The 13,819-nt window shown below is 60.7% G+C and overlaps 1 protein-coding gene across 2 annotated transcripts; it reads left to right on the top strand.

The window, feature by feature from the left end:
* Window positions 1–260: 260 nt before the first annotated feature.
* CRTAC1 (cartilage acidic protein 1) lies at window positions 261–13,647 on the top strand. Of its 2 annotated transcripts, XM_017804196.1 has the most exons (16): window positions 261–316; window positions 3,975–4,171; window positions 5,380–5,576; window positions 6,458–6,588; window positions 7,214–7,370; window positions 7,957–8,091; window positions 8,381–8,526; window positions 8,717–8,853; window positions 9,502–9,584; window positions 10,113–10,213; window positions 10,298–10,466; window positions 10,976–11,121; window positions 11,254–11,296; window positions 11,749–11,892; window positions 13,054–13,179; window positions 13,519–13,647. In XM_017804196.1, the coding sequence occupies exons 1-16, from the start codon at window positions 272–274 to the stop codon at window positions 13,644–13,646; spliced, it is 2,085 nt and encodes a 694-aa protein (XP_017659685.1). In that variant the 5' UTR covers window positions 261–271; the 3' UTR covers window position 13,647. The 2 variants fall into 2 exon arrangements, with proteins under 2 accessions (XP_017659685.1, XP_017659686.1); XM_017804197.1 differs by lacking the exons at window positions 13,054–13,179; window positions 13,519–13,647 and adding an exon at window positions 12,118–12,537.
* Window positions 13,648–13,819: the final 172 nt, after the last annotated feature.

Genomic DNA, 13,819 nt, shown 5'->3' with positions numbered 1-13,819 from the left:
CCCTCTCCTCCTGGAGCCCTGCACCGCTGGCGGGCCCGGTGCCGTCGGCGACGGTCCCCGATGCCCCCCCAAGCAGCACCGCGGGGCCGGACCTGGCGGCGGGCGGCCCCACCCCGCGTTCCCCATTGGCAGCGGCGCCCCCCGCCCCGATCGCCGCCGCCGCCGCCCGCCCCTTCATAAAGCGCCGCGCGGCCAGACCGGCCCCGTCGGGAGCCGGGAACGGCGCAGGTGGAGGCGGGAGCAGCGGCGGGAGGCAAGGCGGCGGTGCGGGATGCGCTCCCGCCGCCGCGGGGGCGCCGGGCGGCCCCCCTGGCCCGTGAGTAGCGGTGTGGTTTTGCTGCTCCATGAAGTTTCCTGGGGACTCTGGGGCGGGGAGGGGCGGCGGGGGGTGGCTCTCAACTCCGGCACGGTCACCGGCCCGGGGAGAAGTTGGTGGAGGGCGGAGCAGGATCACAGGCAAGCAGCCTGTCCCCGAGACGTGGATGTGATGCGGGAGAGCGAGGCAGCAGGGAGCGGGATGGGAGGATGCTGGGCTGGGGAGGACCGTGCTCAGGAGGCTGGAGCAGTGATGGGGGAGTGTGTGCTGGGACTGGGGAGCGCTGGTAGGGGCAGCAGGGTGGTGGACAGCGCCTCTTTATAGTGGCGCTTGTGCTTGGTCGTGACTGAGCCTGAGGACGAACTGGGGCCAGTGAGCAGAGGGGTCCAGCCATATACTTGCCTGCATGGGAAAGGGCTGGCTGCGTGCTGGTGAGTCTGAGACCCCAAGGACCTGGTGTCCCTTTGGGCCCAGCTCAGAGGCTAAGGTGACTGCTCATCTCCACACTGCATTAGCTGCTGCTGGCTGAGCCCCAGCCTGCCAGGTCCGGCACTGAGGAGTCCTGCATAGGAGGAACAGGCTCCAGCAGCAAGCAGACGTAGCAGCAGGACCTGGGCTCACAGGCTTTGGCTGGAGCAGAGACACTGCAGGGGCTGGGCTGCTTGGGGCTGAGGTGCTGTGGAGGGGGCACTGCTGGCACTCCTGGGCAGCCCAATTGTGGGAGAGGGGCTGCTGGGTCTGTGGGACATCTACCCATCCTCTACCCTGACAGGTACAGCTCTGACAGCCTAGTAATAGCAGGAATGGGAATATGATGTTACTGGGGCACATGTGGCATGATGGCATGAGGTGCTGTGATGTCGCCATGTTGTCACTGCTTTGGGGGGCCTTTGGGGTGCAATGAGGCCCTTGCTGCATGATGTCAAGAAATGTCGTAGAGGTGCTGGAGGTGACTGCGGACTGGGGTGGGATGTTGCTGCAGTGGTGGAGCATGACATCACTGGGGTGCATAGTGTGGAGGGCAGCAAGGTCACGGTGGCATGCGGGATGGGGTGGCTGCACGGTGAGCCAGCTCCCACTCTCCCCATGATGTGGATCAGGGGCTAGAGATGTGCATGTGGGTACGATGAGGAGCCCCAGGAACAGCATCTCCCCAGTCATGGTGAAGAGTCTGGACCACAACCACCTACCTGCTTCTTGGCTCCCATTCCAGTCCTATTCCACCCTCCCTGCAGGGCACTGTCATCCACAGCAATGCGTGGGAGCAGATGAGCCTTATGCACTGCATCCTGGCCCTGGAGCCAGCACCCTGTCCTTGTGCTGCTGGAGTGCACCCTGTGTGGGTGCCCATGGCATCCACCCACTGCCTCTACTCCTGCCTGGCACCTTGGCTTTGTGTTACCAGGTTTAGCCACACTGAGCAAGCACCCTGGGATGACCACAACTCCTGAGGTGACCTTGCCACCAGATGCCACAACACAAGCCAGGACATGGCTCTGCTGGGACAAGATAGACTGAGGTCTGCCCTGCGTGCAAACAAAACCCATTAGCTTCAAACATCAGGTGGAGCTTCATGCCAGGGCCTTGGTGCTATCAGCAGCATGCTGAGAACCATGAGGCCTTTCTGCATGCAGAGCCTGAGCTTCCCTCCCTCTTCCCAAAATGGCCTGGCTCTGGGCAGTACATCCCTTCCCCATGGCACCAGTCACTGGATCCATTGGGAAAAGTCTTTTGTCTCCAATCAGGAACATTATTTCCTCCTGGAAAAGCTCCATCCAGCTTGGAGGGATTTCAGCTGCAGCTGGATGAGGTGACAGAGTATCTGGGGAACAGGCCAAACTGTGGGGAGTGGGAGCTGGAAGGGGGAAAGACAGGGAGAGGCCTGCCAATGGCCTGGGGACAGCCACCCATTGCCTGGCTGTGGCTGTGAGGTGGCGCTGCCCTGCAGGGTCGGGGGCTCGTGTGGCAGCCCTGCACCCGCACGTCCGCAATGCGGGCGGCTCTCCCACATGCTTACATTGGTGAGCCCAGAGTGGGACTGTGGCAAAGGCTTCTCTTCCTCCCTGTCTGGCACTGCAGAGTGACACCCAGGGACTGTCCCATCCCAGAGATGGGATGGGACAATCCAATGAACCCCTGTCCCCATTGCATATGTCTTGAATGGAGCATCTGCACCAGGGAAAGACCCAGGCTCCTGCCCCTGGAGAGCAGGACTGGTGCAATGGGATGCAGGGCTCTGGGTGTGCTGGGCAGTGGGGTTGAAGTTTCCTCTGCAGCTAGAGGACAGCCTCTTTGTGCCAAGACAGGTGGGTCTGAAAGCTATTTGGTTGAGTCAGGGGAGTCCTGGGACCCCAAAGAGCTTTGGGACCATTCTCATCCCCAGAGGAGGCAGCAGCAGCAAGCTGTTCTCCACAACCTGGTGGGTCTGCCAGGATCTAAATCTGGGGTACCTTCCCCTCCCCAAGGTGGGCATATGTGGTACAATGCAGCTGCCACAGCTTCCTTTACTTGCTGTCAGAGTCCAGTGGCATGGGGATCAGCTGGCAGAGGGCTCATTCATCTCTGTACCCATGCCAGTTTTGGGGAGGGTCTGTTCCTGGCTGGGGAGAGCAGTCCTGCCCAGAGGGATGTCATAGTCACATGAAGCAGTGTCTCCCACCTTGAGAGGTGCCCCAGCCATCCCTCCAGTTTTTGAGAGTGGGACAGGCTGGTTTTTCTGGGTTTTATTCCAGCTGGAGCACTGGCATGTGCGTTCATGCCCATAACCTGGGGATACACAGCTGGTTGCTGGGCTCTTCCCCTCTGGATGGGATTGCCTGGCCTGGGGTGAGGGTGGCCCTTCTGATCACCTGTGCTACAGCCAGGTAGAGCCAGCTCCAAAATCTCCGCAGCCTTGCCAGCAGTGCTGGCAGACACTGTCCTCCGCAGTCCAGGTTAATTGAGCCTCTCCTCCCAGTCTCCCGTTCTTCCCAGCATCTCCTTCTCAGGGCCGCATCCCTGTGCAAAAACCTTCCCTGGCCAGGCTGGAAGGAGCTCACCCTGCAGAGGTACTGGGAGGAACAGTGCCAGCTGGCTGGGGAAACTGATGCACATGGAAGTCACTTGGCAGAGTATCCTCATGTTCTCCCCATGGCCTTCCCCAGCTCTGGAAGACCAACTAGGCAGAGAACAAGTTCCTCAGCCTGGTGAATGCCTGCTTCCTCTGGTCCTGCCAAAGGAGCAGTGATTGGTATTGTGACTTGCCAGGAATTTGGATGCTAGTGGCCCCTTGGGGCAGAGCAAGCTGAGCCTGAGCCCAGCTTTGTCAGCATCCCACAGCCCTCCTTCTGCTTCCCCAGTCCCTCCCATGGGTTGTACTCCTGCTCAGCCCCAGCCTCCCCAGTCCCTCCCAAGGCTGTACTCCTGCTCAGCCCCAGCTCACTGGTCTTGTCCCAGGGAAGCCCTGAAGGTGAGCACCAAGGGGGTTCCGTGCACAGCGATGCCAGAGCTGTTGCAGTGCCAAGGGGTCAAGGGGCAGGTGATGTGGCACAGGTTGGTGTGATACGGCAAGGGGTGGAAAGAGAGTGTCTCCTGTGCAAAGGCAATGGGGCTGCTTGGGCATTGTGCACTGTGGAGCAGGGTCTCCTCCTGAAGCTGATGAGCTGCAGATCTCTCCCAGGTGTCCAAGATGCTGGCACTGTGCCTACTGTCCCTGGCCTGGTTCAGTGAGGGCTTCCAGCGCAGCGAGCCCATGTTCACAGCCGTCACCAACCGCCTCCTCCCACCTGACTACGACAGCAACCCCACACAGCTCAACTATGGTGTGGCTGTCACTGACCTGGATGCCGATGGTGACTTCGAGATTGTGGTGGCAGGGTGAGTGGTGCACTAGTGCCTCAGTGCCAGCAGGACCTGGTGGCCCTGCAGGGCCAGGAAGTCCTCCCTCTTCTGTGGGCTTGTGGCTGGCTGGGTGGTTATGCACAAAGCAGGGTGGGGGTCTGCATGTGTGTGTGTGTGTGTGTGTGTGTCTGCATGCGCACCCACATAGGGTGTTGGTGCCAGCTGAGTGCCTGTGTAGGACCATGTGAGTGCCCCCATCGGTCCCCGCTCTGGGGCAGTGGCAGCTGCCCAGAAGCTGGGGTCCACCCTGCAGTGCAGAGCCAGCGTGTCCCCAAGCTGTCTCGGCTCCGCTGACAGGACTCAGCGCTCTCCGGAGATTCAGTTAATTGGCTGGAGGTTTTTTATAGCCCTTCTATTGGAGTGATAGCTGGGAAGGGCTGGCAGGAGCTGGGGAGGCAGGGAGCCGTGTGCTGTGCTGCCAGTGCCCAAGTAGGGCTGGACACAAAACAGCTGCTGCCAGTGGGTCACGGACAGCAGGGACCATGGTGCAGGCTCAGTGTGTGTGTGCTGGCATGGCTGTGAGCTGCCGCTGAAGGGTGTTTGTGTAGACACCACCACTGTCATCCCCAAACAAGGCTTGCACACACAGGTGTGCCCACCTGGAGAGTGTGCCTTACCCTCACGGCTCCCATCCAGTGGTATGGAGGCACAGCGGTGGCAAGCAGAGTGTAGCCCTGCTGCTGCTCTGAGCATCACCCTGAGGCAGGAAACCATGGGCAACACTGAGGACTCCAGAGAGGTCTGGGCCACTACTCCCAGCCATGCTGAGTCAAGAAGCCAGCTGGGGTTTTGTAAGCAGTTGTGGTGCCCGTTGTATAACTTGTTTACTGGTGCGTCAGGCAGGAACGGGCGGGGAGCCGGTAGTATGCACCTTGCTGAGAGGATTTGCCTTGTGTGCCCATTTTCCTGCCCTGGGAAAGGGCTGCAAGCAGGGACCTGCACGTCATCCTGCCCTGCTGGCTGCCTGGCCCTCACCACTGCCCTGGTGTTGCCCTGTGGTATGCAGGCCAGGTGGACATGGGATCCCTGACACAGCCCTTGGCCTCCACAGACCATGCAGGTCTCTGCAGTGCCCATAACAGGGAAAATCTGACTTCACACCCAGTGTCCCCTTTAGGATGGAACAGGGGCTTTCATCCTGTCCCCAAGCCTCAGGAAGCCATCCCCCCTGCTCACACTCACAGGTACAATGGCCCCAACCTGGTGCTCAAGTATGACAAGGCCCAGGGGCGGCTGGTGAACGTGGCAGAGGATGAGCGGGGCTCCCCATATTATGCGCTGCGGGACCGTCAGGGCCATGCCATCGGTGTGACAGCCTGTGACATCGATGGCGATGGCCGTGAGGAGATCTACTTCCTCAACACCAACAATGCCTTCTCTGGTGAGTCCCACAGGCAGTTGTGCCCCGAGCCCCCAGCACGGCTGCCCGCGACCTTCGGTGCATGAGGGATGTGTGCGGGCTGGAGTTAATTTCTCAGTTGAGTGGCTCCATTGATTGATGGCAGCACGGGTGGGACACTGAGCCCAGCCAGCCACCGAGTCAGCACTTCCAGCTGCCTATCGCCCTCCCGGCAGCACCCCAAGCAGGACAGAAGCTTCCCCACCACCCCCAGGGCTGCCCTGGCACAGGGACCCTGCACTGCAAATCCCCACTGTGCCCTGCAGCAGTTGTGCCCCTCTGTCTCGTGGCTCTCCTGTGCCTGCTGAACCAAATCAAGTCTAATCCTGCCCTGCTGGTGCTGTCCCAGTTTCTAGCATGACTGTCATGGGGAAAAGACCTAAGTGCCCCAATCTGGCACTGGGAATCCCCAGAGTGCCCTGGCTTGGTGCTTCAGCCCAGCTCTGCCCTGTGTCCCTGACCTCCAGGCAGCAGATCTACCTTCCTGATGCTCCTAATTACCCGGGCTGGCGGTGGCTGCCAGCACACCTGTCCCTAAATCAGGCACTGCCATTGCCGCTGTCAAAGCAGTGCAGCTCGCTGCCTGTGCCTGGCACTGAATCGATTCTTTTTTTTTCTCTTTTACCTTCCTGGGGATGATCTACAGGGCTGCACCCCATTGGGACACATTTTACCTTAATAAGTTGATTCTTCTGTGTGTCTCCAGGTGGCCCTTAAGGGTCATGGGGGCTCTTGCAGCAGCAGCCCAGCCCTGGGCACTGTAGGGGGCTGTGGAGACAGCAGAGGTTTGGGATGCTCTGGGAAAAGTGTACCTCCTCCACAGCCTCCCCTGCTGCAGGGCACTGACCTGTACCCCTCTCCAGGCATGGCCACCTACACAGACAAGCTCTTCAAACTCCGCAATGGGCGCTGGGAGGACATCCTGAGCGATGAGGTGAACCAGGACGTGGCTAGCCGCTTTGCTGGGCGTTCCGTTGCCTGCGTGGACCGGACGGTGAGCAGGCAGGGCTCTGTGGGCAGGGGCATCTCTGCTCCCTTCCCACCCCCAGTCCCCTCCAGTGGAGTCCTGGGGGACCACTTCCCTTGCTAGGCCCATCCCACCCCTGCCAATGGGGCCAGGGGTGCCCGCCAGCAGCCTGTGACTGGCAGGGCTGGCAACTCCCCCAGCCGTGGGGACTGCGGATGCCTGTCCACATGGTTGCCACCAGCTGATAAACTTGCCTGTCGAGGTGATTTATGCTCCTGTCACCTGCTCTTTCTTCTTCCTCCTCCTCCAATGGTTTGTTTCCAAATGATTATCACTAAATCAGGGTGCAGCTGCTGCATGGGACAAGGAGGGCGGTGGAGACTGGGAGGACCTGGCACACCAGAGATGCTGGAGGGGGTAGCGTGCCCCATGCCAGCACTGTGAGCCTGTGGACCAGAGAGCTTCTGAAGGAAAAAGTGCACATACCCACTCCAGGGATGTTTTGCCATGGGCTTTGCAGAGCTCTTGCTCAGCACAGAGTAGCAGTGCCTGCTCCCACAGAGCAATGAGGGCATCCACGGCAGGGATCCTGTGGTCCCCGTGGAGATGGGTTTTGGGTGGCTGGGTACTGAGGTGGTGCTGCTGGCTGCAGGGCTCCGGAAGGTACTCCATTTACATCGCCAACTATGCCAGCGGCAATGTGGGCCCCCATGCCCTGATTGAGATGGATGTGGCTGCCAGTGACCCCGCCCGTGGTGTCGTGGTGCTGGTGGACGTGGCTGCCCAGGCTGGCGTCAGCAAGTACACAGGTACCCGGCAGCTGTGGCCCCGTGGAGGGGACGGTGCGCTGCTGGGCATGGTGAGCGTGGGACCCCGCTGTGGCGGGGCTGTGCAGCCGCGTATTGGGCTGCCTGACTGCCCCATCTAGTGGCAGCCCCGGGGCCGGGGAAGGGACCGGGACCACGGGATGCACACCTGGTAGGACCCCCGTGCCCGCCATCACTTGGTCTGATCCCTCCAGACCTCGCAGCATCCACAGGGAACTTAGTGGGACTTGGGGCTGTAGGCACAGGAGCGGGGCAGCGGGGAGTGTGCCAGCCTGTGCCTCATGCTGCCCCATCGCCACGGGGACCGCTGCATTCCCCAGTGATAAATTGTCACTAATTAGGAGTGTTGTCACCATGGCGATGGCAGTGATTAGGGTTGGGAGTAAAACAACCGGCTTCCAGGCTCAATTAGCTCCTGATGAGAGGGATTGGAGGTGGGCAAGGAGGGACACCGGCAGTGGGAAGGGGGGTGGGGCTCGGAGCACTGGGTGGGAAACACTGAGGGAACACGGGGAGCACAAACACCTCTGGGGCAGCTGTCCCCTCACTCCCGGGCTTCTGTCTCTAGGGGGCCGTGGAGTGGCTGTGGGCCCCATCCTGAGTGACAGTGCCTCTGACATATTCTGCGGTAATGAAAACAGCCCCAATTTCCTCTTCCACAACTGGGGGGATGGGACGTACAGGGACGTGGCGGCTGCTGTGGGTGAGTAGAGGGATCCTGGAGGAGCACCCAGACTTTGGGGACCTAGGAGCAGGCTGGTTCTGCCTGTCCCCGCGTGCACAGGATGAGTACAGGGTGGAGGGACAGCCTTGAGGACCCAGAGCCCCACTAACCACCGGGCAGGGGCGTTGGGGCATCCGTCAGCACAGGGGTGCAGCCCTGCGCATGGGGGACCTGTCTGGGTACCATGGGGCGCATTCCAGGAGGCAGCCTGGGGTGAAGGAGGCAGAGAGGGGTTCCCGTCTCCCCCTGTCCCCTTGCGGTTCCCCAGGGCTGGATGACCCCTACCAGCACGGACGCGGTGTGGCGCTGGCTGACTTCAACCGTGACGGCCGAGTGGACATCGTCTATGGCAACTGGAACGGGCCGCACCGCCTCTACCTACAGAGTGGAGCCCCTGGGCGCATCCGATTCCGGGTGAGGGCGGGGGCTGGGATACACCCACCGATGGCTTTGCCATTGAGCCACCGCAGGCGGGGGAGCTGGCTTCATCCCGAGTTGCCTTTGAGCCCCAATTCCCAGTGAGGAGGGGACCCGAAGAACCAAAGCAGGACCCAGTGTCCTGCTTCCTGTGCCCATTGTCACGCCATGCCCATCCCTTGTGCAGGACATCGCCACCCCCAAGTTCTCCATGCCATCCCCCGTCCGCACTGTCATTGCAGCTGACTTTGACAATGACCAGGAGCTGGAGGTTTTCTTCAACAACATCGCTTACCGCGGCTCCTCTGCCAACCGCCTCTTCCGGTAGGAGCCTGGTGGGTACTGGGGGAGCTGGGGAGCCTGCACCCTGCTCTGGGAGACAAGCAGCCCTCACACCACAGCCAGGCTCACAGAGCTCTTCTCCAGCAGTGCCACGGCTCAGGCTCAGCTAATAAAAGATGCCGTGACTGAGCCCTTCCCAGTGTCATTACCAGCCACTACAATCGTGCCTACAGCAGCCCCTGGGGTCCCCAGCACCGCTGATTAGCTGCTGTGTGGAAGCTTGTTCTTGACTCCTGTTAATTGTGAGGGTCAATTCCTTATTACTGCTGTGTAGCACCTCGTTGCCTGGTGTGTGGGGTGGTGGGAGATGGTTGTCTACCCGTGCTTGCACTTGTGGGTGGGTGGAGGGCAGTGGCTTGTCGAGGAGTCCTTTGGAGACATCGCCAGCTCCTGGAGTGTTTGGAGTTGGTGCTGCTACTCTGCAGTTCAGAATCACAAGCTCTCATGAAATTCCTGTTGCGCCTGCATTGAGTGGGGACATGCCAACAGGGGACAGATGCATCGCCATCCCCACTGCATAGCCACCAGGGCTGTCACCTCTACCATGATTCTGCAGGAGGGTCAGACACTGCCCAGGAGGGTTCTGAGTACAGCAGAGAATGGCATTAATACCCTGTGTGTGTTTGGCAGGCTCATCCGCAGGGAACACTCAGACCCCATCGTGGAAGAGCTGAATCCAGGGGATGCACTGGAGCCTGATGGACGGGGCACGGGTGGGTCCCCCTGGCTCTGCCAGTGGAGGTCCATGTGCCACAGCTCTGCCTGGCACCTTCTATGACTGGGGATGCTGCATGGCTGGCTGAGTCATCTGCCTGCTCCCCACCAGCAGGCTGGAGCCCCCATTACCCAGGAATGGCCCCATGCTTTCTCCTTCCACCCATACCCAACTAACAGTGCCATCTCCAGTTCCCCTGGGATTTACTCTTGGGGGGCTCCTTCCTGGGTGCCCACTGTTCAAAGTCACCCTCTGTATTTGAGAGAGGGTGAGGCAGTTTCCTGTATCCCACAACTCTCCAGGCATTACCTGTCCCCTCCACTGCCCAGGATGGTGACAGACCTGACTGCAGGATGTCACCCACACAGAGACACTTACTCCTACATTGGAGTCACTCTATCTTCCCTATTGCTCCTGCATGGCCAGGAATGCTGCTGTTGCCTGTGGAAGGCCGCACCAGCAGCAGGGTGTAGCGGTGGGAGATGTGGGGCCTGGCCCTAGGCATGACGTGATCCTGTCCTTGCAGGAGGTGCAGTGACAGATTTTGATGGCGATGGGATGCTGGACCTCATCCTATCCCATGGTGAGTCCATGGCACAGCCGATCTCCATTTTCAAGGGCACTCAGGTGAGTCAAGCAGGGGGTCCTTGTGTTGTCCCCATCCCTTTTGTCGCTCCCAGCTCAGTCTCCTTGCTCCCTCCTCCCTTGCAGGGCAGAAGCAACAACTGGTTGCGAGTCATTCCCCGCACCCGCTTCGGGGCCTTTGCGCGGGGGGCCAAAGTGGTGCTGTTCACGCGACGCAGCGGGGCCCACCTGCGCATCATCGATGGCGGTTCGGGGTATCTCTGTGAGATGGAGCCCGTGGCACACTTTGGACTGGGTGAGACAGAGGGTCAAGGGGCTGCCTTCACCCCCAACCTTCCCTGGCACTTCCCTGGGCAAGGTCCATGTCTGCTGCTCTGTTGTCCTGCAGCACAATGCCTGTCATCCATGCCTGTCACCCTGGGTATGGTGGGCTCTGTGGGAGACTGAGCAGGGTGCCCAGCTACTGCAGCTCTGCTGCAAGGGGCAGCTGCCCCCTTCTCCACCCTTTGTCTGCTACTTTGCTCAGACACTAGGGCTTTCCCTGTGTTTTAGCCCTCCTCTGGCTCAGCATGGCCAGCAGCCAAGCCCACAGGAGTGTATTTCTGGCCCTTGGCAGATCATCCCATTGTCCTCACCTACACCCCTTGGACTACATCCATGTACATGGGCTGTCAGCATGAGCACCTGGGGCCAGGCTTGGGGAGCAAGGAGCATTTGGTCCTCCCATCCCTACCACCCCACTGGCCTCCTTTCAGCCCCTGCCCACCCTGGAGACCCCCCCTTTGATGGGCTGCCCGCCTGCAGGGCATGACGAAGCCAGCAGCCTGGAGGTGACCTGGCCAGATGGCCGTGTGGTGTCACGAGCTGTGGCCAGCAGTGAGACCAACTCTGTCCTGGAGGTCCCCTACCCCCTGGATGTAGAGGAGCCACTCATGCCTGCCCTGCTGGAGGTGAGGACTGGGTGTGGGTGCAAGGTGGGAGACTTTGGGGACAGGAATGAGGGGTTGGGCTCTGCTGGCTCTGTGGCTGTCCAGGGCTGATTCCTCCCCATCCTGGCGGTCTCTGCTTCTCCCCAAATGCAGTGCGGGCAGGGATTCTCCCAGCACGAGAATGGACGCTGTGTAGGTGAGTGGCTGCTGGGGGCACAGGTGCGCCTGCACCCGGGATGCTGCAGCATGGCCCCAGGGGGGACACAGGGACATCATTCCATGGCTGCCTGCCACATGGCTCAGTGCCAGGTACAGCTGTCTGCTTGGCACATGGCCTGGGGACAGGGCAGCAGCACGGCTCCAGAGGGGGACCGTGGTGTCACAGGGAGCAGCGAGAGCGCTGTGCTGTGGCGGGAGGCATGGCTGGCACGTGGCAGGCGTTGTACTGGAGCTATGAGCAATGAAGGGGTGTCAGGGATGCAGCAGAGTGGCTGTGGCCATGCTGTGAACCTCCTGGGTGGTAGACATGGCTTATGCATGGCTACCACTGGGGTGATCATCCAGCATGTACAGGGGGAACCGGAGGGGCCATGGCTGGGAGTCCCAAGCTCTTTGCCCAACCATCTAATGCTGAGGACTCTCTTGCAGACACAAATGAGTGCACTGAGTTCCCCTTTGTCTGTCCCCGGGACAAGCCCATCTGCATCAACACCTATGGCGGGTACCGCTGTCGCAGCAACAAGCGCTGCAGCCGGGGCTTTGAGCCCAACGAGGATGGTACAGCTTGTGTGGGTGAGTGATGGCTGGGACATCCTGACCCCATGCCAGCTGGCAGCAGCCCCAAAGCACCACCTTGGGATGGTGCTGCACCCCTGATAAAGGCCTGGCCACATTCTGCAACTTGTTGGGTGGCTGTCCAGCCACCTCCACCCTGGCTCTGTTCCTGCGCCTCGCACTGAGTCACCACTGACTCCCCTTCTCTTTCTCTTTTTTTTTCTCTCTTACTCCTCTGTGCAGCTCAAGTGGCCTTTTTTGGGGGATACCCCTCTGCTGGGAGCTGGCCCAGGCTCCCCCACAGTGCCCTCCTCCCTCTAGTTCTCGGACTCTGCCTTTGCCTCTATGCACTTTAATCCCTGCCTGTAACATGCCAGAGCAGCCTTGGTGGAAGGACCAGCTGGCTTCTGCCTGTCTCTCTTTCTCTCTTTTTCTCCATGTCCAACTGCCCTCGAAGCGCTGGCTGTGACCTATCGGGGTGACCTGCAGTGGGACAGGCACGGACCTGGCTGTCCCATGCACCGTCGCTGGGAAAGCAGCCCTGGGGCAATGCAACAGAGCCCCTTCCCCAGCATCCCACTGCCCCAGTGCTGCTCCTGCCACACTGGCACCTCCCAGGTGGTTGCTTGCTCCGTCGCCTCAATACTGTACCATGTGCCTGCTGGTTTGGCCTGCGACGTGTGTGCTTTGCCTGCCCCCTCCTCGGCAGTGGGGACCACCTCCCCAGCCCTGGCAGAGGAGGGTCTCCCCAGTCCTGCAGGGGCAGGACCCTCCTGCTCTGTTTTTTAATGTATTGACCCTACTGTTTGGAGTCGGACCCTGCTTAGTCTTCCAGCCCTTCTCCCAGAGAACTCCCCAATAAACTATATCCCATCTATTAACCTGGCCTGCTGAGCTGTGCAGAGCAGGGCTGTGCCCTTGCTTCTGCCCATCCTGCCCTGGGGCTGCATGGGGAGGGAGCTCAAGGTGGGGAGCATCCCCGCTATGCCCCAGCTCTCCCTGCCTCAGGGCTGGGAGCTGACTGGAGGGTGACAGTGACCCTGAGCAGCTCTGCATTGGGGACACAGCACTGGAGGGGCTGGGGTGCAGCAAGCAGCCCTGCCTGCACCCCAGCAAAAGGGCTGTGCTGCCTTCTGCTGGTGTGCTGTAACCCCATGCTGCTCTCTTCCCCACTACCAGACATCGACGAGTGTGCTCAGGGCTTGCACAACTGCAGCCAGCTCTGCACCAACACCCCTGGGGCACACACCTGCCGCTGCCACCCAGGCTTCCGCCCCCTTGATCCTGCTGCCAACCGGTGCCTGGGTGAGTACCTACAGGCAGCAACTGGCTGCCCACTCGTGGCACCCAGCCTGGTGCAGCCATGCTGCCCTGGGAGCAGAAATGCTGTTTCCTGGGGTGCCCAGTTGTGCTCACAGCCCTAGACCTGGAGGGTGGGATGGACAGACTGTGGCTGTGCAGGAGTTTGTGGAGTAAGAAGGCATCTGCCACCCAGCAGCCTTGGGACAAGCAGTGGCAGGACCACCTGCCTTCATGTCCCAGGTTAACTCAGCCTGCCCCCCCTCATGCACCCTCTCTCCTTGCCCATGCCAGACAATCCCTGTACCCTTGGCACTGCTCTGACCCTCTCTACTTCTTTACCAGACATAGATGAGTGTCAGGCACAGCCTGGCCCCTGCGACCATATCTGCCACAACACCCATGGCTCCTTCCACTGCCACTGTCACCGCGGCTTCTCCCTGGGCACCGGTGGGCGCTGCCAACGCAACTAGCCTGCCCTGGCACAGCCAGGTGTCCCCTGCTCACCTCCAGCCCTGTTCCAGTTGCACTCGGTGCCAACTGAATAAACCCTTTCCTGCACTGGCTTCCTCGTGTGTCCCTGTCACTGGGGCCACTTGACTGCTACACAGGTCTGTCCCTGTCCTCCCATAGACTGCCCCATCTG

This window comes from Lepidothrix coronata, unplaced genomic scaffold (genome assembly GCF_001604755.1).
Source record: "Lepidothrix coronata isolate B3197 unplaced genomic scaffold, Lepidothrix_coronata-1.0 Scaffold8, whole genome shotgun sequence".
Classification (NCBI taxonomy): Eukaryota; Metazoa; Chordata; class Aves; order Passeriformes; family Pipridae; genus Lepidothrix; species Lepidothrix coronata.
This window is presented reverse-complemented; position numbering and strand designations above follow the sequence as displayed.